Consider the following 25112-nt stretch of genomic DNA (forward strand, 5'->3'; position numbering starts at 1 on the left):
ATACGACTGAGCGACTGAACTGATCCATTTTGTTGCAACGGGTGGAATTCCATTCTTTTTAATGGCTGAGTAATCATTTTTTTGACGATATATAAACATGCATTTCTGCAAATAAAGTATCCTTGTTTCACTTGAGACTTGCGTCCCCTGTGTCCCTCTTCTTGTCAACTCCAGCCTCCAGTCCCTGTCTATGAAGACCATGACATTCATGCACCTCACAACTGGGAGATGCTGTATCTCCCAACCACGTTCCTACTTGCAAGCCTCCTTGTCCCACCAGATTCCAAACCCAACAGCACCACCAATTCTCATCTTCCCATGTGATGGCAGCACTTTGATAATCCAAAACTTCAACAGGGCTCCCTGCCTGCAGCAGTGTTTTCCCAACTTGAACCCTTCCCCAGGTCAACCACCTCGGTGGCTTTGAGCATCCAAAATCCCCCTATGTATGCCTCAGCTGATGTTTATAAAGTCACTTTGCACTTAAAGCAATCAGAAGCTCAAATCATCACCAAAAGCAGGAAAGCACAATACCTGCCACACACAGACAGCGACTCTACAAATCAACATAATGAAAACCAAACTGTAGCAGGAAACTTGAGGTGGGTGCTATGCTGCTGCTGAAGTCTCAGGTCTGCTCTGCCTTTGTCAAAAAGAGAAGCTAGAAGAAGGGATGAGGAAGATGCCTCAGCTCCAAAATCAACGTGTGCTCAAGACGCAATCACAAGACCCTAGTGAGAGTGAGAAGGGAATTGACAGGCAATTCAGTCATAATTCCATGCCTATTCCTATTCATATTCCTCCTAAAGTCAGCTCATGCCACTCTCCCTTCATGTCTCCTGAACCTAAACCCCAGTTCCAGTGCCACTGGGAAACCTCCAGCCACCCTAACAAGGGACACCCTTTCTTCCTCCATGTATTCAATATGCAGAAGTGGAAAAAAAAAAAAGTTTGGTTTTCAGCGGAAGAAAATGATCTGGTAAAGAGAAAGATACTGGAGCTGAAGGACCCTGAAAAACGCAGAATTCTGAGGATGAACTGTTTTGGAATGTCCTAAGACTGGTGTGAGGGCATGCAAGGGAAAGCCCATTGGGCTAGGAAAGAAGACAGCATAAACTCCACAGAAGATGAAAACTAGAAAAGTTAGTGCCACCCGAAACAGGCTGCCAGGTTATCCCTTGAGAGGAAAGATTTTTACAGAAAGATCACTTACCTAGAAATGCTTTTTTCCTCTGAAGGCCTCCAAGGAATGTGGGTGCTGGGACCTCAGGGACAGTTTCACACAGTTTCATTCACTACAGTCATTTCTGAGGGCAGAAGAACTGCCCAAACCAAATGTATCTTCTACCTCACCCAAGGTCAGCAAAGAATCTGTCTTCTTTGATTCAAAACTCAAAAAAAAAAAAAAAATTCAAATAAGGTAAATACTGATCCCTTTGGAGAAATGCCACAGAGCTGCTTGCCCAGCCATCTGTCACCTCTACTGACTGGCCCAGGGTGCCCCGAATGATTCCTAGGGTGCCACAGTTGGAAAACCACTGACCTTAAACCTTCAGGCTTTCCCTGAGGACATGGCTCCCCTCTACCGTGGCAAAACATAAGAGCACATTCACCCATTAGGGGGCAACATACCAGAGCCTAGATTGGAGCCTAAGAGAAAGGAGAGGGCATCTCCCTGGAGCCAGAGAGGTCAAGGGTCTAGAAATACAGAAAGAGAGAGATGGAGGCAAGGCACTGTGGGAAACAGAGCCACCCTCTCCCCTCAACCCCCCTACCCCCCTGCCCACTGCCCAACCCAGGGAGGTCCAGGCATCCATGGACACGGCTCCAATGACACTGCCATGCCCCCTGCTTGGCATGCTCAGGGAGGGAAGGCCAGGCCAGCCAGGGTGGCCTTAAGCCTGTGCCCCTTTTTGCTCTGTCTGTCTTGACACAGAAATAGGGAGGCCCCTTACTCAACTATAGAGCCTCATCTTCAAGAACACTGTTCCTCAACTCCCCCCTCTCTTACCTACTGCTTCTCTGGATTTCTACTTTATCTCAAAAGGAAGTGCGGCCATCCCCTAGTACCCAAGGTGGAATGGTTCCAGGAGCCCCCAAGGATACTAAAATCCAAATTCCTTCTATAAAATGGCCTAGAAGGATGAACACAACTGTGCCCTTGTATCTGAGGGTTTCACATTCACGGATTCAACCACAGAGGGAAATTTGGCTGGTTGCCTCTACAGGTGAGAAATCCATGGATAGCGAATCCTGTCTATATATCATATTACATTGATTTATTTCACAATAACCTCTTCCTAGGCAATGGTATCAATGAAGTCAAAGACGTTTGACTTCTGGGATGACTTAATGTTTTTCCAACACACATGAAGTAAAATCATAATGACTACAAAAGTCAAACATGACCAATGCATCCTCTAAAATAATGTCTGCATACTATCCATATACCACACCCTCAGAATATAAGAGATTCGATCTCTGTGTCCAATATGGCAGTCACCAGCCACCCATGGCTATTGTATTTAAATTAATTTATTAAATCAATTTAATACCATCTGAAATCCAGGTTCTTGGTCACACTAGGCCCAGTTCAAAGGCTCACAGTTCAAGTGCCAAAAGAGGCCAGTTGGTGGCCCCACAATGGGCAGAGGAGATGTAGAACATTTCCATCATCACAGAAGGTCCTATTGGACAACACTTGCCCTCAACACACACCTGGGGAGAAGAAGACCTGCAGAGACTCTGTCACCTCTACCTGCAGCCTGAAGACAGACAACCTCCCACACCATAGGAATCGCCATGGAGCTGGGAGGGGTACAGGTCTGAGATTCTGCTTGGCCCCAAGGTGTGTGGGATGGATCCTCACTGGGCCACTGTCCTTGCTTTTCTCAGCTGGTGTCCCCTTCTCATTCAAGGCACTGGTTTCCAAGGGTTGCTGCCTGAGTATTGGAGGAGGTGCCCTGGGATGACTTATTTAGTGTTTCTGTGTTCACCTCAGGGTCTATGTCCTGCTGACGGGTGGTGGCTGAGTGCAGAGGGGGACAGAAGCCACATATAAGCCGAGCATAATAGCTCCCAGGACTGTAGGGAACCCTGCTCTGTGCAAACCAAGTGTTAAGAGATGACACACAGCCCCACCAAGGTTACAGCGAGGGCCCAGAATAGTAGGATCAAAGCCTTCCCAGACACAGGAATTCCAGACTGTGTGTGAAGATATGTTCATTTTTAACAAACTGTGATTTAAGTTTTATTAAATCATTCTGGAGAGAAAAGAATGTTCCTGAAGCAAACAGTATGGCTGTTCCAATTTCATAATTTCCAATTTTAGGCCACTGTTCACCCCAATGCACTTGCTTTCTCCCTGTAACAACATAATTGAGAGGTTTTGACAGACCACATGGACCACAAATCCTAAAACATTCATTCTCTGGGCCTTTATAAAAAAAGCTTACCAACCCCAGCCTAGAACTTCTCAAACTTGGGTCACTCATCTACCACCTTTGAAAAATGTGGCAATCTATTTACACATTCCCTTGTCACATTATTTATGTTATTTATATTTAAATAAATTATTTGAAGTGGATACTTTTACTTCTAAAAACAGAAATCTAATATTGGCCATAAATAGGCACTAACTATAAAATATTAATAATGCATATTATTAATACATTCCAACTAAATGTTGTTTCCAGCTAGAGTTTCCTGGCCTGGGATCTGCTTGCTGTTCATTAGAAAGAGATTTTAAAGACAGATTAGTTCCAAATCAACACTTTATCCTTCACAAAAGAACTGGTGATTGTTTATAGCCTTGAGTCCAAGATGAGCTCTACGGCTTATGCACTGTACAGTGTGCATTGTAGAATGGGGTAGAAGATGCATTTAGTGTGTGTGTGTGTGTGTGTGTGTGTGTGTGCCTGCTTAGTCACTCAGTCATGTCTGATTCTTTGCAACCCCATGAATTACGGCCTGCCAGGCTCCTCTGCCTGTGGGATTCTCCAGGCAAGAATGCTGGAAAGGGTTGCCATTTCCTTCTTCATGGGATCTTCTCAACCTAGGGATTGAACCCAGGTCTCCTGCACTGCAGGCAGATTCTCTACCAAGGAATGCCAACACTGGTTTGGGCAGAAACAAATACTGTCCCCAGTAGAGAACCACAGCAAACCACATGAAACTAAAGTCATCTGGGCTATCATTACAAGCTCCATTCACACAAGTGAATGCTGCCAAGGAAACCAGAGGGTGGAGACAATGGTGCCTGGAGACTTGGCTATGTGTCTGCCTGCTGTTCTCATGTATGTAGGAGTCACTGGTGGTCAGTAAGCGTGGCAAGTGCTCTGCGGTCCAGGGGGAGCCAAGGGCCCATCCACCACAGTCTGGGCCAGGGGGCACTCCTAAGGTCCTACATGACTGGGTGTAAGACTTCATGTGCTCGGGCCAGTGGGCCTGCTGGCGGGGTAGTCACAGCAGCTGGTGTTCCAGCAGCAGTAGGAAATGGCCTCCTTCTTGCAGTTGGCACACCTCTGCTACTTCTCGGTCTCATCCACTGCCCGCCACTTCTCCAGCTCCAGTTGCTTCTTCACCTCAGCAATGAGCTGGTCCTGCTCCTGCTTGAGGCTCAGACACATCTCTGCATGGTCAGCTCTGCCAGAGGCGGGGAGAAAGAGGATGCCAACTTCATCCCCATCACAGGCCATGGGATTGTTCACACCAGGTCAGAAGGTGAATCCTAACGGGGGGAACCCCAGGGTCGCGGATGCGCGGGTCATGTGAGCCAGTGCAGAGAGTCACTAAGCTTTCCCAAACTCCAATGTCTTCATCTGTAAAATGGACGTCCACCCTGCTGACCATGAATGTCAGCACGATCATGAATGTCAGGTCCTGAGGATACTGACAATGGGGCCCTGTGGTGATTCTGCAGGAAGTGCTCACATAAATCCTCAGAAAAATTTCCACTCAATTCACTTCAAAATTTACCATTTGTATAGGCTTTTTTCTCTATCAAATACTTATACAGCACCCGTGATTGGAAGGCACTGTTGTAAACACTTTATAAAGAGGAACTCTTTTAATCCTTACTCTAATCTTAAGGAGGTGAATACTATTATAATGCCCATTTCACAGATGAGGAAACTGAGGCACACAGCTAAGATGAACAGAGCTGGGACAACAACTTAGATATACTTCCTTCTTGAAGTGTTTAGCGGCAGCAGATCTAATCTGCCAGACAGGGTGGATCTTTAGGCTGAAAGGACAATTATCAAACTGTTCAGACTACTGTTCAATTTTACAACAGGTCGCAGCTCACAAGCAGGAGCAGCTACCACAGCTGTTGTGTTGCATTTGTTGCTGATGTTGGTATTTGGAAGAGAGGAAAAGGGGTTCCTGCCACCTCTTGCTTCATACACGGTATCTCCAGGTTAGACTCCCCAGGATGCTGTGTTCTCCCTAGGAGTGGTAAGTAGCCCCAGCCTACTTTTGACTCAGTTCACATCTGGGCCCAGCTCTAGACATGCCAAGAAGCTCCTATCCAGAACCTTTGTCAGTGCAGGCCAGGTCAGCAGCACTTACCCAAGTTTCATGTCCGAGAACTGTTGGTACAGCCACTGGAGATTTTGTAGCTCTGTGGATCTGTAAGGAGACAGAAAGACTTACAAAGTGCATCTGGGTGCCTGTTGCCAATAAATAGGGCTCGGAAGCTCCAGCTATCACTATGGGGTTAATGTCATGTGCTGAGTCAAAGGGTGGGAAGCCTGGTCTCTCCTGGCCTCCCCCAGATGGTTGCCAGTAAGTTAATTCAAATTCATGAGAAAGTCTGCTTAAGAAAAACAAATACAAATGCTCCATCTTTTCTAACAGATGCTCCAGTAAAAGCCATTTAAAAGAGACGTGAACTAATTTACATGATTAGACATGCAAACATTCACGTCTTTCAAAATTGCCAACTTGAAGGTTCACACATAAGAGACTTCAGTCCAGTTCAGTTGCTCAGTCATGTCTGACTCTTTGAGACCCATGAACCACAGAACGCCAGGCCTCCCAGTCCATCACCAACTCCTGGAGTGTACCTAAACTTATGTCCATTGAGTCGGTGATGCCATCTAACCACCTCATCTTCTGTTGTCCCCTTCTCATCCTGTCTTCAATCTTCCCCAACATCACGGTCTCTTTAATGTGTCAGCTCTTCGAATCAGGTGGCCAAAGTATTGGAGTTTCAGCTTCAACATCAGTCCTTCCAATGAACACACAGGACTGATCTCCTTTTATAACATTTTGTTAATCGGAGGCTAATTACTTTACAATATTGTGGTGGTGTTGCATGTGTTCCCCATTCTGAGCCACCCTTCCACCTCATTGCCCATTCCATCCCTCTAGGTCATCCCAGTGCACCAGCCCCAAACACCCTGTCTCATGCATCGAACCTGGAATGGTACCCAAGTTGCGGGGGAAGGGGTTGGAGGATTAAATAAAATGATGACATCAGTAATAAAGAGTAGAGGGTAAGGCCTGGGATTAGGTAGGGTGGCAGTTACAGCCCCACCACCTGCTGCTGTGATGGAGACTGCTGGCTGGCTCACTGCATTCCACAGGTCACTAGGTGTGAAATATGCTTGGAACTACAGACAGAGGTTTGTAACACTGTATGGGAGGAAGTGATGAAAACCATCCCCAAGAAGAACTGCAAAAAAGGCAAATGGTGGTCTGAGAAGGCCTTTCAAATAGCTGAGTGAAGAAGAAAAGTAAAAAGCAAAGGAGAAAAGGAAAGATATATCCAGCTGAATGCAGAGTTCTGAGGCATAGCAAGGAGAGAGAAGATAGCCTTCCTAAGCATTCAATGCAAAGAAACAGAGGACAACAATAGACTGAGAAAGAATAGAGATCTCTTCGAGAAAACTAGACATACCAAGGGAACATTTCATGCAAAGAAGGGCACAATAAAGGACAAAAACAATATGGACCTAATGGCACAATAAAGGACAAAAACAAGATGGACCTAACGGAAGCAGACAATACTAAGAAAGGTGCCAAGAATACACAGAAGAACTACTGAAATGACTGAGATAACCACGATGGTGTGCTCACTCACCTAAAGCCAGACTTCCTGGAGCAAGAAGTCAGTTGGGCCTTAGAAACCACCACTATGAACAAAGCTAGAGGAGGTGATGGAATTCCGGTGGAACTATGACAAATCCTAAATGATGAGGCTATGAAAGTGCTGTACTCAATAGGCCAGCAAACTTGGAAAACTCAGCAGTGGCCACAGTATTGGAAAAGGTCAGTTTTCATTCCTATCCCAAAGAAACGGCATGTCAAAGAATGTTCCGACTACCAACAACGGCATTCATCTCACACACTAGCAAAGGAATGCTCAGTCTCCAAGTCTTCAACAGCAAGTGAACCAAGAACTTCTAGATGATCAAGAGGGATGTAGAAAAGGCAGAGGATCCAGAGAGTATATTGCCAACAACCGCTGGATCGTAGAAAAAGCAAGAGAATTAGAGAAAAACACGCAGTTCTGCTTCACTGAGTATGCTAGGGCCTCGGACTGTGTGGATCACAACAAACTGGAAAATGTTTAAGGAAACATCAACACAGAACAACTGAGAAATCTCTATGCAGGTCAAGAATCAACAGTTAGAATCGGACATGGAACAATGGACTGGTCCCAAACTGGAGGAAAGGAGTGCGTCAAGGCTGTCTATTGCCACTTTGCTTATTTAACTTCTACGCAGAGTACATCAAAGGAAAGGTAGGATTCCATGAAGCTCAAGCTGAAATCAAGATAGCCGGGAGAAACATCAACCTCAGGTATGCAGATATGCATATTTCAAATGTGCAGACGACAACCTCAGATATGCAGATGACACCACCGCTTCTCAGAAAGCGAGGAGGAACTGAAGAGTCTGTACTGATGAAAGTCAAAGTGGACAGTGAAAAATCTGGCTTAGAACTCAACATTCAAAAAAACGAAGATCATGGCATCTGGTCCCATCACTTTATGCTGAATAGAAAGGCAAACAGTGGAAATACTGACAGACTTTACTTTCCTCAACTCCAAACTCACTCCAGATTCTGAATGCAGCCATGGAATTCAAGGAACTTGCTCCTTGGAAGAAAATCTATGACAAACCCAGAGAACACATTAAAAAGCAGAGACATTAATCTATTGACAAGGGTCCATCCAACAAAGCTATGGCTTTTCCCATAGTTATGGATGGGTGCGAGAACTGGACCATAAAGAAATTGAAAGCCAAAGAATGGGTTGACGCTTTTGAATTGTGGTGTTAGAAAAGACTCTTGAGAGTCCCCTGAATTTCCAGAAGATCAGCCAGTCAATCCTAAAGAAAATCAGTCCTGAATAGTCATTGGCCGGACTGATGCTGAAGCTCCAACAGTGTGGCTACCTGATGTGAAGAACTGACGCACTGGAAAAGACGCTAACCCTGGGAAAGACTGAAAGCAGGAGGACAAGGGGATGACACAGGATGAGATGGTTGGATGGCATCACTGACTCAATGTACACAAGGCTGAGCAAGCTAAGGGGAGATGGTGAGGAACAGGGAAGCTTGGTGTGCTGTAGTCCATGAGGTCACAAAGAGTCGGTCACGACTGAGTGACTCAACTGAACTGAATAATGCTTATGAGAACCGTCCACTATAGCTGAGTCCTGGCTCCAGCTCTATGAAGTATTCAAGGTGTTGGAACAAGTCTGATACAGCAAGTCTCCAGGAAGTTCCAACAACCCCAGAAATACCTGCATATTTCAGATGTTCATATGACAACTTCAGCTATGCAGATGACACCACCCTTTGTCAGAAAGCAAGGAGGAACTGAAGAGTCTGTACTGATGAAAGTGAAAGTAGACAGTGAAAAAGCTGGCTTAGAACTCAACCTTCAAAAACTAAGCTCATGGCATCCAGTCCCATTACTTCATGCTGAAAAGAAAGGCAAACAGAAATATGTCCTGAAGTTCTAACTGGTGATACTGCACTTAGTCTAGTCTGGCATCAGGTCAGTTCAGTTCAGTCACTCAGTCATGTCTGACTCTTTGCGACCCCATGAAACACAGCATGCCAGGCCTCCCTGTCCATCACCAACTCCCAGAGTTCATTCGGACTCACGTCCATTGAGTCTGATATGCTGAGGCACTAACACCGTAAAAGCTCGGAGGGCGGTAGCCACCTTTCTTTATTAAATTTGACCGTAAGTCCCCAAGGCCTCCAGATATGTCTGAAGCAGCTCCCACCACCTCAGGAAGTCAGATCGTAGCTCAGAAATCTCCCCTTCATTCTCCTTTCCAACTTCCTCCAGCATATCACCTACCTGTAGCATTTTCTGTCCCTGGCCTGGGAAAGATTCTCTGTTCTTAGAGTCTTCACTGAATTCCATGAGTGCCCATCCATTGTCCATATTTTGAGCTGCCTGCTGACTGACTGGCAACATTTGAGGAATGGAAATGAGAGGCTGAAGGCAGGCCTGCACTGAGATTAATTAAGTTCCATAAAGGGAACCTGCACTTCCTTTTAGCTAAGCTGAGTGTTGTTAGTGATTTGAATCCTATTGATCTGATCATCTTGGAGATGAGCATTTTCTCTCCAAAACTGGAATTAAAGGCATCTATTGGTTTCACTTTGGCTGTTCGACTTCTCCAAGGCCTACTGTACCTGTACTGTTACCTCCAATATTCTCATTTGAGCATGCCTTGGTCATGATGGGCTGCAGTAGAGACTCTTCCAGGTGTGGCTAACATGGACGGTGGAGAGGTCTTGCTAGCACAGTTTCTCGAGCTGGTAGAGGACTTGAAGTCTATACTCTATCAATCCTGGGGATGTGTCCCTGGCATGGCTGAAAGTGTTAATATTAAGCTTGCCTGGAGCTGCGGTTTTGCTGCCCATAGTGGCCCTTGTTGGGGCTGAGGACCATGTACCTCTCCATGGGTTGGGGGCCCTTCAGCCTGGAGTGGATTGTATTCCTGTTTTCTTTTTTTTATTTTCCAGAGATGTAGTTAGGAAGCTAGAATGGTGGCCTCTTTGGGGTCTCAGGAATCCAGAGGACTGGAGAGAGGCGTGGCGGCCATAGACAACAAACTCTGCTGTGGACAAAGTGACACCAACACACCCACCTGGCCAACTGTGTGGGGGGCAGGCCCAGGCAGCTCCAATGGTTTGAGAGGGCTTGAGATCCTCTAGGCTGCCTCATGGCTACTACAGCCTAGAGTCTTGGTGAGGGGAGGTTTAGGGATGCCTAGACCTCCCTCCTTACCATGATGTCATGGTGACCATGACATCACAACTGTGTGATTTCACTACAGCAATGGGCAGCGATGCCTTGGTCACTACCATTCGCCTCCTCGGATTTAAAAGGAGAGGACTGTGTCTTTTTAATGAGGTCAGACTGCCTTCCTGATGTACTTATTTTCATCTACCACTGCCTGTGAATTATGCTCACTCTAATAGATCAACTTGATCCATGAAAGAGGAGTACGTTCTAGCCCAGCTGAATCTCTAAAGAGACAGTGAAAGCTCTTAGGGAGCATGAGGTATCTATGAGGATTATCAGTTGATGGGAAAAAGAGCTCTTTAGCATTTTCCATTCCCTGAAAATATATGCATGACAGGGCCAATACAATATTGTAAAGTAATTAACCTCCAATTAAAGTGAAGAAATTTTTTGAAAAGTAATAAAGGATGCCTGTTTTGGAACTGACGGCTTATTTTCCAGAGAAAGTGCATGTACTGGTTTGCTAGTGTTGCCATAACAAAGTGGCCCATACCAGGTAGCTTCAGTAAATGTCTTCTCCAAATCCTGGGGATCAATTCAGTAATCAAAGGGTCAGCAGATTTGTCTTTTTCTGACGTCTCTTTTGGATTCTGACTGGCCATTCTTTGCCTTTGTCTTCACATAGTAATGTCTCTGTGTTGATTGTGACTGATCTCCTGCTCTTATAAAGTGCCAGCCGTATTAACCCAACTACCTATATAGAGACCCTATTTCCAAAACGGGTCCGAAATAAATTATAATTTATGCAGTCTGACTATACATAAAGTACAGACTGTTAGACCTTCAACATACACATTCTGAGAGAACACAATTTATTCCATAATATCGAGTTTCTTCTTTCCACTTGGTATTGCTCTATCTATCTCCCAGAATTCACCCTATGAAGTAGGTCTCCACAACACAGAAAACAACTGGTTAAAAAAAAGGATTGTCCAGGGGTAATACAGATGAAGACAAATTTCAGAATTTATAACCAATCTAGAAATCCTCTCCTCAAAGACATAATGGAAGGAAAGCATTTCTATCTTGGAGTAAGTGTTAAACTATAATTTGAAGTACACTCTATAAGCAAACTACTAAAAGACTGACAAGACAAAGATATACTCTACATGTGCATCCTAGAAAATCACCTCATTACAAAATTTTCAAAATAGTAAGCAGTCCTTGAGTAAGACCGGATGACAGCCTTTGTCACACTTGATCCTAAATTCACCTGGTAACTGGGGGAGCTATCAGTCTCTGCTAATTTGCTTTATACAGAAGGAAAAACTGCTCATACTTTTCTGAGTGTATGTGGTTTTGAACTGAGTCATTCTCTCAGTCTGTTACCCTCTATAGACTTGAGAGGTAACTCGTTACTGTAACAAAATACTCATGCAACCAACATCCTTAGGCCAAGCAATATTGAAACACTAGAGTTTAAAGCAGAGATATGCTTTGTTGCAGAGACATGCAAGGAGATGGATGGCTTATGCCTTTAAAAATCACAATCTACCTACAGAAACAAAAGACCTACATATAGAAAAATATAAAACACTGATGAATGACAAAAATAGATGGAGAAATAGACAGTGTTCATGGAATGGAAGGACTACTATAGTGAAAACGAATATACTACCCACAGCAATCTATAGCTTGAATGCAATCCCTATTAAGATGCCAAGGGTATTTTTCAGAGAACTAGAATCAATAATTTCACAATTTATATGGAAATACCAAAAAACCTCCAAAGCCAAAGCAATCTTGAGAAGGAAGAATGGAACTGCAGGAATCAGCCTGCCTGATTTCAGGCTATACTACAAAGCAACAGTCATCAAGACAGTATTGTACTGGCACAAAGACAAAAACATAGATCTATGGAACAAAATAGAAAGCCCAAAGAGAAATCCACGCACCTATGGACACCTTATCTTTGACAAAGGAGGCAAGAATATACAATGGAGGGAAGACAATCTCTTCAACAATTGATGCTGGGAAAACTGGTCAGCCACTCATAAAAGACTGAAACTAGAACACTTTCCAACACCATGCACAAAAAATAAACTCAAAATGATTGAAGGTCTAAACGTAAGACCACAAACTATAACACTCCTACAGGAAAACATAGGCAAAACACTCTCTGATGTAAATCACAGTAGGATCCTCTAGGACCCATCTCCCAGAATAATGGGAATAATAGCAAAAATAAAACAAATGTGATCTAATTAAACTTAAAAGCTTTTGCACAATGAAGCAAACTATAAGCAAGGTGAAAAGACAGCATTCAGAATGGGAAAAAAACAATAGCAAATGAAGCAACAGTAATAACTAATCTGAAAAATATACAACAAATTCCTGCACTCAATTCCAGAAAAGTAAGCGACCCAATCAAAAAATGGGCCAAAGAACTAAACAGACATTTCTCCAAGAAACATATACAGATGGCTATCAAACACATGAAAAGATGCTCAAAATAACTTATTATCAGAGAAATGCAAATCAAAACTACAATGAGGTACCATATCAGGCCAGTCAGAAAGGCTGCTATCCAAAAGTTCTCAAACAATAAATGTTTGAGAGGGTGGGGAGAAAAAGGAACCCTCTCACACTGTCAGTGTGAACTGAAACTAGTACAGTCACAATGGAGAACAACATAAAGATTCCTCAACACCCTGGAAATGTAACTACAATTCCTCTGCTGGTCATACACACCGAAGAAACCAGAATTACAACACATGTGTGCCCCCGTGTTCATTGCAGCTCTGTTTACAATTGATAGGACATAGAAGCAACCTAGATGTCCATTGGCAGACAAATGGAGACGAAATTTGTGGTACATATAGACAGTAGAATATTACTCAGCTATCAAAAAGAATGCATTTGATCAGCTCTAATGAGGTGGATGAAACTGGAGCCTATTATGCAGAGAAAAGTAAATCAGAAAGAAAAATTAACCATTATACATGGAATTTAGAAAGATGGTAACAATGACCCTATATGCGAGACAGCAAAAGAGACACAGATGTAAAGGACATTAGGATTCTGTGGGAGAAGGCAAGGGTGTGATGGTTTGAGAGAATAGCATTGAAACATGTATATTATCCTATATGAAACAGATATCGCCAGTCCTGGTTCAATGCATGAGACACGGTGCTCAGGGCTGGTGCACGGGGATGACCCTGAGAGATGGGATGGGGGACAGGTGGGAGGGAGAATCAGGATGGGGAGTGCATGTGATTCACGTGAAATTATGGCCAAGACCACCACAATAATGTAAAGTAATTAACCTCCAATTAAAATAAAATTTTAAAAATAGGTATTAAAGAAAAATTAAAAACATATTGTAGCTGAGTGAGAATAAAACCACAGCATATCAGAATTCGTGAGATGCATATCTAAAAGTGCTTATAATTATAAATGCTTGTATTAAAAAAGAATAAAATGCTAAGTCAATGGAAAGAAAAATTGCAAACTCCCTCAAAGCTTTCAGCAAAGGCCACATATAGGAAATGCGAGGTCGGGGGGGGGGGGCGGGGTGTGATTAGCTTTTGCAAAATTCTTGCTGTCAGATCTTGTGTTCTTGAGGTAAGGTGGTGGACAGCAAACTGTGTCCTGTAATCCTCAAGGGAAACAATTATTATTCCCTATTCCCTGAAAGCAGATTTCGAAGATCGACTTTTACCTTCCAAGGTCCTGGCTGCAAGGATGGGATCCCTGTATAGCCTGGTTATCCTGTCTGAGAGCATCCATCTAGCACCAATCTTGTTAATTCCAGCAGTTCCCAGTCCCAGTTGGAAGACGCAGATCTCAGTTCTCTGCGCCCTTCCCTTACCAAGGCCCCCACACACTGCCCAGCCACCTTCAATGAGGGAACTAGGTAACCAGCATGCTGCTGACCCTCAGCACCCTCAGTCTACCCAAATGGGGAGCTGGGTCCTGTATACTGTGACCCATGGAGACTGCCATGACCAATCGGACATGAAGATGGCGATGGGACATGTTGGCCATTGCTTTGAAACCTGGGCCAGGCCAGTGAGTGGATCCAGCAAGGGCTCCAGGACTCTGCAAGACAAAGCCTGTCTTCAAGCTTGTCCAAGCTCCACAGTTCATTACCCAGCCCAAGGCCTAAGGGCCTGGAGGGCCCTGTGGGAAGTCTGTAATATATCTTTCAGTACATTCTGCTGAGAGGCTTTCTGTTGGTGGTGTGGGGTTTTCTAATTTCCCTAATGGTTTTGGGCTGAGGCCTGCAGCTCTGTTTTCCATCCTGCCTCTATTGCAGTATCTTCCTTGATGGGCTTATTGAACCTGTGAGTAAAAGTTGGTAACTTGGGCCATCATGGGCCATTTCCACTAGCCTGATGACCACATTCTATTCTGTTTCTATAACACAGGGATTTGAACTTTACAATGTTATGTGATGTAAAAGCTTTTGTCTGCCTCTAACTGAAGTAGTTAACTTAGCATAACATCCTCAAGGACATATACTGCAAACGGAGCTACCGTTTATTTATTCATTGCTGGAATTATAGCTGACATGTACTGTATTTCCAACAATCACATTTGGACTGCAGTTGCATAACAGTGTTGCTTTCGTTTCTGATGTACGTATGTCACACTGAATCAATTTTACGTGTACATCAGGTCAGTTCAGTTCTGTCAGTCAGTCGTGTCTGACTCTGTGACCCCACGAATTGCAGCAGGCCAGGCCTCCCTGTCCATCACCAACTCCTGGAGTTCACTCACACTCATGTCCATCAAGTCAGGGATGCCATCCAGCCATCTCATCCTCTGTTGTCCCCTTCTGCTCCTACCCCCAATCCCTCCCAGCATCAAAGTCTTTTCCAATGAGTCAATTCTTCGCATGAGGTGGCCAAAGTACTGGAGTTTCAGCTTTAGTATCATTCCTTCCAAAGAAATCCCAGGGCTGATCTCCTTTAGAATGGTCTGGCTGGATCTCGTTGCAGTCCAAGGGACTCTCAAACGTCTTCTCCAACACCACAGTTCAAAAGTATTAATTCTTCGGCGCTCAGCCTCCTTCACAGTCCAACTCTCACGTCCATATCTACATCCAGTCAATTTTGGATTTCCTTCCTATTTATGCCACCATACAGCAGTTGAGCCCCTCTCTTCTTTTACTTTTCTCAAAACATAGTAGTTTTTTTAAATTTAACTGGTGGTTAATTACAATACAATATTGTGATGGTTTCTGTCAACAACATTAATAAGCCATAAGTGCACAGGTGTCCCACCCATCCTGGAGCCGCTCCCACATCCCTTCCTACGCTATTCTTCTGGGTTGTTCCAGACCACTTGCTTTGCATGCCCTGCTTTGTGCAGATGAAAACCTGAAAGATGATTTTTCTGCATAAAATATGTAATTTTCTCCATTTCACCTGTGAGAAAATGAGTGCATATGTTTCTACCTGAAACAGGAAATTGGTATTTCACGTTAGAAAATCTTGCATAATTTTCTTCATCATATGTGGAATCTTGTCTGTTTCACAGATGTGTATCTGTGCACATGTTTTCCTACATGAATGGGGAATTCTATACATTTTAGATATGAAAAGTTGAGCATACACTTCCCTTCTTGGATTCTGAAACTGGAATAGGAAATCACATTTCCTATATGAAAATCTCCATGAAATTTTACTGACATGAAGTTTGTAATTAAGATCTGGGGAACCAATATGGAATTTAAATTATCTCTATTTCATAAATGAAATTCTGGGCACCACCGTTTCTTTGTGAAATACTTAACCCTTTGTATTTCTAATGTATAAAACAAGGACTGTCCACCATGAAATGTGGAGTTCTCTATATTTCCTGTATCAAAATCTAGGCATTATTCTCCTTCATGAAAGATGGATTTCTCTATATATCATATCTGAAGATCAGAATAAACATTTTCCTGTGAGAAATAAAGAAATCTATGCAGTCATGCTAACCACTGGTTCTTCAGTCTCTGAAACACCTGTTTGCATTTGTGTCTATGCGTGTTGCACACGTGTACAAGTGTGAACTTGTGTCACCTGTTTGTGTGTGTGTGTGTCTGTGTGTGTGTGTCAGGCCTAAGATAGGTGCTCAGTGTGAAACACCAGACATCCTAGGAGACAAGAGTGTGAGCAGTGGAAACTGTCCAGGCACTTAACCTGAGTGTGCTCACCTTAACTATGGGGCCGGGAGGTAGGAGAAACTAATGGTCAGGAGGAGCACTTTGGGCCACTTGAAACACTTACAGGAATACCTCTGTTCCTCTGGGAAGTGCATCCGCAGGCGCACATCCTTAACTACCCAGGTGCCTGCTCTAAGCCACGGGCCTGGGGGATGTGCCAAGAGCTGACCGAGTGTAGGCCAGGGGCTTCAGTGGGGGTTGGCTAGGGGCAGCACTGTGGAGCTTGGACAGTTAGCCGAGGAAAGTGCTCTGCTTCTTCCTCAGAGGATGGCTGCATTCTTGACACTGCTCAAGCCTAAGGCACAAGTTTAGGGATGACTCTAAAGCACGTGCACATCGGTGAGGTCGGCGTAATCCCTCCCCCAACCCGCCCACCTTCCCCCACCCCCTCCACCGTGCACTCCCCTCCCAACCCCCCAACCCTGCCCGCTTCCGTCCTACTCCCCCCACCCGCAACCCGTGGCTTGCAGTTTGGATCAATCAAAGTGAGCAATTCTGAACCTGAGGTACCCAGGAAACCTGTCACAACTGTGTGGATCCCTGAGCATGCGGAGTTGCCCACTGCCCCAGGGGCAATTTCAAGCTTGAGGATGATTGCAGCGGCAGGTGCCCTGGCTCTCCCAGCCGCTCCTCAGGCACTGCTACATTGTTAGGCAGGCAAATAGCTTGCGAGGACACACCCACTTTGCGCTGGGTTGGGTTTGGCGGATCTTCACCTGCTGCCAGAAGGCCCAGACCTCCGAGGGGCGTGTCCAAAGAGCTAACGCCTTTAGACTCCATTTGATTGGTTCTGTGATGAGGTCTGGCGGTCACGGTGGAGAGTTCAACCCCTTCCCGCCGCCATATTAGACGTGCGCGGTGGCACAGGGTTCTGCGCATGCGTCTCTCCCTTTCCCTGTTCGTTGGCTGTGGGCAAGTAACCCGTTGAAGTACCACGTGTACTGTGGCGGGTGGGCGGACTGTGAGGGCTGTCTGCTGTGCTCTAGTGTCCAGTTTGTTTGCAGCTCGGGGCTACGGCGAAAACAGCATGGAGAGTGAGACGGGGCCAGAGGAAGGTGGCAGCACTCCAGGATCCTGGATCTTAGTTGTGAGCCCGGGTCTTCACGAGGGAGGGGCCCTGGGGCCTACCAGCCTGGTGGGGGCGGCAGAGGCGATGCAGGCCCCAGGTGGTGAGTCAGGAGAGGAGGCCGCCCTCTTCTGGGTGGAGGCAGTGGAAGAAGGTGCGGCCCTGGAGGAGGGAGAGGTGGCGGGAATCGGGCAGGAGTTCCAGCTGCTGGTGTTAGACGTCATGGAGGAGGTGGAAGTGGTGGTATACGAAGAGCAGGAGCAGGTGTTCTCGGAGGATCAGGGCCAGGAACATCCAAGGCCCAGAGCCCCGAGTGACCAGCCTGCACTGGAGGCGCTGGTGGCCCTGCAGCTGGAGTTGGATCCCGTGAATAAGAAAGCCCAAAGGGCGCATGCTCGCCTGAAGCATAAGAACTGCCAGAGGCGGAGGGTGCATTTAGAACACAGAAGTGCCATCATCCAGGGAATCCCTGGCTTCTGGGTCGAAGTTGTATCCCTTGGTGTGGTGCTTGTGATTTTTTTTTTTTTTTAACCTGGGGTATTGCAGGAGCAGTTTACAGATCTGGCAGTTCTGGTACAAAATTTACTTTTTTGGATGATGTGTATTGCATTTCCATTCCTGCATATCTCTTCCTGAAAGCAGGTGTGATGTCCTAGCGTTCTGGTTAGCTCAAACTGATAACTTGGACTTTATATGCAGAGGTCTCCGTCAGAATTGTCATTAGCACCAGGGACTCTTCAGAGAAAAGGGTAGTCTGGAATCCAGTTCTTCTCCGAAAAGCTGAGTGAATTTGGGGGTGATGTTGTGATGTGTAAGTGGTCATACTGGTTCTAGCTAGGAGTGCTTGTTTTCCAGAGTAAGCTAACTTTCAAGGGGCTGTGATGAAGCTTATGCTCTTAGGAAGAGAACTTCCTGATACTGCATGCATAGGCACAGCCTTGGACCTTATTCAGCATTCATACAGTTTGGGTCAACAGAAATGTGACGAGTTAACTGGTAGCAAGTTGAAGTCAAACAGTGCCATTCTACTCTTTAGGCTAGCTTTGTTTTTCCAGCACTTTTCCCTCTAGCATCTAGAGGCTCCTTGACTTAAAGCAGTTTATGAACCACCCCCAAATGTCAGTTTTGATGAGCAACCAAGATGAAGACATGCTTCACTTCATGACCAACTTGAAGGTCAGGCAGGGGACACTGATGATTATGGGGGAGAGGTGACTGGGCGGGGGCATTGTTTATCCTTAAAACGTGAAAGGACAGCTCTTCTGTAAAAGGTTCACACCTACCCCACCCCCAGCTCCCCACACTTTGTCCTGGCAGGTGGAGGAATTTAGGCATCCCACTCATCACTGCAAGATCACATTGTCCTTTCGGAGGAATAGGTATTTCCAGAATCAAGTGATTGTTAAGGAGTATCTGATTAACGTCACTGGTAAGAAGCAGCTCCCTGGATTTGGGAGGTGGGGGCAGAAAAGTGTAGGTTGAATTGGAAAGCGATTTAGGTCTTTCTCCCATGCGACTTTTCCTGCAGGATACCAAGCATCTTGTTCGACTCCAATTCAGTGGTACCAGGGGTTTGAACGTAAGGCATACAGCCGCAGGCACCATGACAGCAGCGTTAATTTCTTCAACTGGTTCTTTGACCACAACTTCACTGGATCTGACCGGATTGCTGAGGTGGGGTCCCACACAGCCAATGGGCCAGAACTGGTGATATATGTTGGAGCTTTTGGTGATACACGGGAGGGCTTGTGGTCTGGCCAGCCCTGTGCTGACCTTGCTCATTTCCCTGGCAGATCATCATAAAGGATCTGTGGCCCAATCCTTTGCAGTACTATGTGAAGAGGAAGGCTCTACCACGAGAGATACCGGGAGGACAAGAGGTGAGGTACCCAGGGTTTGAGCACTGGGATAAGTGTTGTCCAGGAACTTGGGTCATTTATTTCACTTGTGGAGAATGTGGGACTCTGTGGAATACAGAGTGACACCAGGGCATGAGGGAATCAGCAAGAGACAGCAAGGGTACAGAAATGTAGTGAAGAACAGGTTCTAATTAGAGAAGCTTGAGGCAGATGAAGTGGCCTGGCCAGGCCAAAGTCACTCCAATTTATATCTAAGCCCAGCTGCACATCTCTCAACTCTCATTCCATGGCCAAAAAGTCCACCCACAGGCTCCCCTTAAATTGGAACCCACCTACTATTCCTCATGAAGTCCCCTTTCAAAAAAGGTCTGTGAGTCTCCTTTGTGCAAGGCGGTTCCCCCAGTGACCCAGCATTTGATTCGATTTTGATCATCACACTTGTTTTGTTTTTTAATTTTCTTTTGCATCTTTTTCACCTGCTACCCTCATTCTGAGAATAGTGACCACTGTGCAGGATTATGGAGAACAGTCTATTTATTTATTTTAACTGGAGGATAATTACTTTATAATACTGAGACAGGTTTTGCTCTACATTGGCCAACATGTGTCCCTCCAAATGCTGAACCCACCACCCACTGACCTCCCCTCCCTATCTTTCTGGGTTGTCCCACAACATGACTTTGGTTGCCTTGCTTCATGCATCAAACTCACACTGGTCATCTATTTTACATAAGCTAATGTAAATGTTTTAGGGCTGTTTTCTCACAGTAACCTACCATCCCCATCTCCCGCTGAGTCCAAAGTCTGATCTTTATATGTCTCTGTCTTATTTGCTGCCCTGCATGTTGGATGTTCAGTACCACCTACAATGTCCTCAACTCCGTGTATTTGTGTTAATGTAGTGTTTGTTTTTCTCTTTCTGACTTACTACACTCAGTATAATAGGCTCCACATTCATTCCTTCTCCTTAGAACTGACCTAGATGTGTTCCTTTTTAGAGCTGAGTAACATACCATTGTGTATCTGTACTCCAACTTATCCCTTCATCTACCGATGGACATATAGGTTGCTTCCATGTCCTAGCTATTGTAAATAGTTCTATGGAGAAGACTGGGATACGTGTTTTTTACTATGTGCTTAGAAGTAATGTAAAAGTGCACAGACACTCTCTCCTAGGAACTGACTTGAAAGATTCAAGCTGTCTTTAGTGTTTTTAGAGAAGGTAGGTTTACATATTTCTTTCTCTCTCTGTTTTGAAAGGAACCCCCTCCCCCTAGATGTTGAGAAACTTATGATGGAGTGTCCCCATTTACCCAAAATAGAAAACCGAAGAAGCTGCTTCACATGAAGATCAATGGCCAGCATAGTTCTCGGATGGGAAATTAATGAAGAGTGGTCTGGTGCTGAAATGGATTGAGCGGGAGACACAAATAAACCTGAAATAATTGTGAAGGATAAATAAAAAGCATCTACTGTGTGTGTCTGCGTTTTGTTCGGGCAGGATTTCAGGACAAACACTTCAGCTGCCTGTAGGATTCTCAGTTTACTGCGTGTGAATTACCAGTCCATGGAGATTTGTAGAGGGGGTTAAGTCATATGTTGGGGTTGTGTCAGGGATGCAGTTCTTCCTATGGGGAGGGGGTTGGGGAGGATGGAGAAAGAAGATGAGGGGCCCATTAACTGTGTGTCTGGAAGTTTTACAAGAGAAATGTGGATGTTCATGGAGAGGATCTGGTGAACAAGACCAGAGATTGAAACAGTGGAACACAATTTTGTTGGAAGGTGGTGCCCCAGGTATCTTCTCTGTCACATATCATCAGACATTTTAAGAGTACAGAACAAGGAAATGGCCTTAACATTCAACTCACTATGAACCTAGAAGGCCATATATATATGAGCATGTATATGAGTGCACAGTCAGCTTTGCTGAGAGTCTGCTTCCCAGAGCTAGGTTTCCAGGTAACATCTTAGGGAATCAGGTATAAAGTATATGGTGAGGGGCTGTGGCCTAGGGAGAAAGTGAGGGGTGGGAAGGCAGTGAGGATATTAGTGTCTGGTAAAAGTGACCAGAGGGAAAGATAAATTGCAAGGAGTCAGATAAAGGAAAACAACTCCCATCATAGATGTTTGAGGTCATGTGAACTCTTGTTTTTTTCCAGGAACTCAGGTAGGTACAAAGTGTGCAAGGGCAGCGGTGAGGGGAATGAGGATGTTCGGGCCAACCTACCCAGCCATGTGCTCTGTGTCCCATGCTGCTGCTGCTGCTATGGCTCAGTGGTAAATATTCCTTTTTCAAGGAAGGCTTAAGTTCTTTGCCCAAGCACCTCTATCAGGCCAAGGTGTAGAAATAACATTTTTCTCACGAGCCCCCTGGTGACAGTTTCTCTTCCTTGCTGAATGGCTCAGCACAGAATGTTTTCAACCACAACGGACCTGTCCTTTATCTAGGGCTATGTCGCTAGTCTGTTCAAGGGCCAATGGGAACACCTGGAGCGTATGGAGCTCACTGAAGGACTGGTCAACACTTAGGGTGGTCCTCCCCAAGTAGATGACTGCTTTCTGGAATCAAATCCACCTCAGGATTGGGCAAAGGATAGACTGGCACACATGGGGTAGGGAGTTCAACGTCTATTTAACCCCAGTGTTGTCCTCTCATCCCAGATAGAATGGCTCCAATGTGGGCATGCCTGAGGGTGATGTCCCACATGAAGTTCTGTCCCACATGAAATTCTCACTCTATGACTTTCCTTCCTGAAGCAGCATCTCTTGATGGCAAAGGGTAAATGTTGAATGTCAAAGTTCACGGGTTTATGGATGTCCCCTTCAAGATTTCCTGAATGAGATCTCCTGCTTAGGGCCAGCTTTTCCATTGTTGTTGTTGTTGTTGTTTATTTTTTTAATTTTAAAATCTTTAATTCTTACATGTGTTCCCAGACGTGACCCCCCTCCCACCTCCCTCCCCATAACATCTCTGTGGGTCATCCCCATGCACCAGCCCCAAGCATGCTGTATCCTGCGTCAGACATAGACTGGCGATTCAGTTCTTACATGATAGTATACATGTTTCAATGCCATTCTCCCAAATCATCCCACCCTCTCCCTCTCCCTCTGAGTCCAAAAGTCCGTTATACACATCTGTGTCTTTTTTCCTGTCTTGCATACAGGGTCATCATTGCCATCTTTCTAAATTCCATATATATGTGTTAGTATACTGCATTGGTGTTTTTCTTTCTGGCTTACTTCACTCTGTATAATCGGCTCCAGTTTCATCCATCTCAGAACTGATTCAAATGAATTATTTTTTATCGCTGAGTAATACTCCATTGTGTATATGTACCACAGCTTCCTTATCCATTCATCTGCTGATGGACATCTAGGTTGTTTCCATGTCCTGGCTATTATAAACAGTGCTGCGATGAACATTGGGGTACATGTGTCTCTTTCAATTCTGGTTTCCTCAGTGTGTATGCCCAGCAGTGGGATTACTGGGTCATAAGGTAGTTCTATTTGCAATTTGTTAAGGAATCTCCACACTGTTCTCCATAGTGGCTGTACTAGTTTGCATTCCCACCAACAGTGTAGGAGGGTTCCCTTTTCTCCACACCCTCTCCAGCATTAAAAGCTTCTGCACAACAAAGGAAAATATAAGCAAGGTGAAAAGACAGCCTTCTGAATGGGAGAAAGTAATAGCAAATGAAGCAACTGACAAACAACTCATCTCAAAAATATACAAACAACGTATGCAGCTCAATTCCAGAAAAATAATGATCCAATCAAAAAATGGGCCAAAGAACTAAATAGACATTTCTCCAAAGAAGACATACGGATGGCTAACAAACACATGAAAAGATGCTCAACATCACTCATTATCAGAGAAATGCAAATCAAAACCACAATGAGGTACCACTTCACACCAGTCAGAATGGCTGCGATCCAGCTTTTCCATTTGACTATCTACACCCCAGCTTTGCTCCTACAGAGATGCAACTACAGCTCGAGAAGGCTTGGCCTTCTCTGGGTGCTTTCTGAACAAGCAGCCCAGGAGACACTGGAAACATGTCTTCTTACTTTCTTAATCTGTAAACTTCAAAGAATCCTTAGGGCTCTGGCAGGCTGGTACCTGTCTTTCCTAGTGCTAGTTAAAGCAGAAAGTATGGTGTGATAACTACAGCAGGTGTGAGATAGCATAATGGGGCATGGTTTTCGGGACCTTATACTGGGTCATTCTAGGGACTGCATGGCATTCATCCACATTCAGAAGTTTTAAGCATTGCAAAGAAGATAAAGACAAGAAAAGTTTAGGACAGTGTCCCCCGACACCTAATATTTCCTAGCAGTGCTTCAGGACCAGGGGTGGCTTTAGCTCCAACCTGTCCTGCAGTGAAGTGTAGAGATAGTCATGGATCGGTCAGTAAATCTGAACTGTGGATGGTTGACTGGATGGTCATTCTCTGGAAACTTGCCATGACTTGTGCCCCAGACTCTTCAGGGCTTTCTCTTGGGCCCTAAAGTCTAGGTAGTATTAGATTTGACTGCACACTCGGATGTGTTGTGTAAGGTTTTCTTCCACTGAATATCAATGCGTGTGAGACTCAGTGGATTAGTGATGAATTCATGAGCATTCTGGCTCAATCATCCTGAGCTGCATTTGCTTCCTGTGCCCTGGATGTGTTCATGTTTTCCTATGTTTAGAATGAAGACTGGGTGTGTCCGTTGTGTTTGCCCATGATTGTGAGTTGATATTTCTTCCTGTGAGTCTGCCTGTGCCTCCTATCTTCTTTCATGTTGCACCCCTGCTTGTGCCATTATGCACAGCTCTGCTGTCATATCTGTCTTGCATGTCCCTATTCAACATACATGTATTGCTTGTGTTTACTCCTTCTTTTTTTAAGTTTGTGTATCTTTGTTAGACTGCATGTGAATTTGACCTATTCTTTCATTCCTGGATCAAATGCTTCCAACATCTTGAATTGTGACTTTTTAAAAGACTTCCATGATATTTGCACACATCAAGAAATGCTTTATCACAGGAATAGTTAACAGTGACCCACATGTGGAAACAAGAATACCCATACACTTACAGTAATGCCTGATGGGCAAGAATATCACTCGTTGAAGTGAGAATATTAATTAGGATCGCAGAGGGCAAAGATGTTGCAGGAATGCATCTGTCAGGAAATTTTTTATCTGTCAGGAAAGATTTGGGGTTGACTTGTTAAGTGTTCTAAAAACACTACTGCAGGACTGAAATACATTGACTTTTACCCCTACTCATGTATTCTTGCCTTGATCATTAAACTGACATTACCCACGCAGAATTTCTTCATGATTGTCAGTAAATCATCACCCACGTGAGAGGAATTGGGGCTTGCCTTTCTGTAAAGAGAAAGTTGTTAGGGAATTCTTTTCCCAGGGAAAAGGAGTGCATGATCAATTTCAAGTTCAAAGTCCCATGCTATTTCTGTGTCGTTTCTGGAAGGAAAGCACGGGGAATGGAATCACACCAACCTGATTGGCACTGTGAACCAGTCCAGAATGACAGGAGTAGAGAACACAGGGACAGGTCACTCAGCTGTCCACAATGAGGACTTCCAACCCTGCCACCTCCTTGCATGTCAGTCCCCATCATAAGCAGATCCCATTCACCTTCCCGAATATATCATAGAAGTAGAAGAGGACACTGACATGATCAACTAGCGAGTGAAAAATTAACCGGGGCCAAAAAGAGAGTGGTGCTTACCAAAGTCCATTA

General features: G+C 44.9%; 1 protein-coding gene and 1 pseudogene across 1 annotated transcript; one reads left to right on the forward strand and one right to left on the reverse strand.

Annotated features, from left to right (window-relative positions):
* The window catches only part of LOC132658896 (MYND-type zinc finger-containing chromatin reader ZMYND8-like), an 88593-nt pseudogene that overhangs the window by 50328 nt on the left and 13153 nt on the right, over positions 1-25112 (reverse strand).
* Positions 17463-20644, forward strand: LOC132658865 (testis-specific Y-encoded protein 3-like). Its single transcript, XM_060408475.1, has 6 exons — positions 17463-17990; positions 18600-18677; positions 18819-18930; positions 19030-19175; positions 19295-19381; positions 20621-20644. Exons 1-6 carry the CDS (start codon positions 17463-17465, stop codon positions 20642-20644), a joined length of 975 nt encoding a protein of 324 aa, XP_060264458.1.

This window comes from Ovis aries, chromosome Y (genome assembly GCF_016772045.2).
Source record: "Ovis aries strain OAR_USU_Benz2616 breed Rambouillet chromosome Y, ARS-UI_Ramb_v3.0, whole genome shotgun sequence".
NCBI lineage: Eukaryota > Metazoa > Chordata > Mammalia > Artiodactyla > Bovidae > Ovis > Ovis aries.

Excerpts from the sequence above, each read along its gene's own strand:
- LOC132658865 (XM_060408475.1), top strand. The coding sequence starts at position 17,463 with ATGGAGAGTGAGACGGGGCCAGAGGAAGGTGGCAGCACTCCAGGATCC. Across the intron at positions 18,931-19,029 it reads GTATCTGATTAACGTCACTG|GATACCAAGCATCTTGTTCG; the intron begins GTAAGAAGCAGC and ends CTTTTCCTGCAG. Across the intron at positions 19,176-19,294 it reads GATCTGACCGGATTGCTGAG|ATCATCATAAAGGATCTGTG; the intron begins GTGGGGTCCCAC and ends TTTCCCTGGCAG.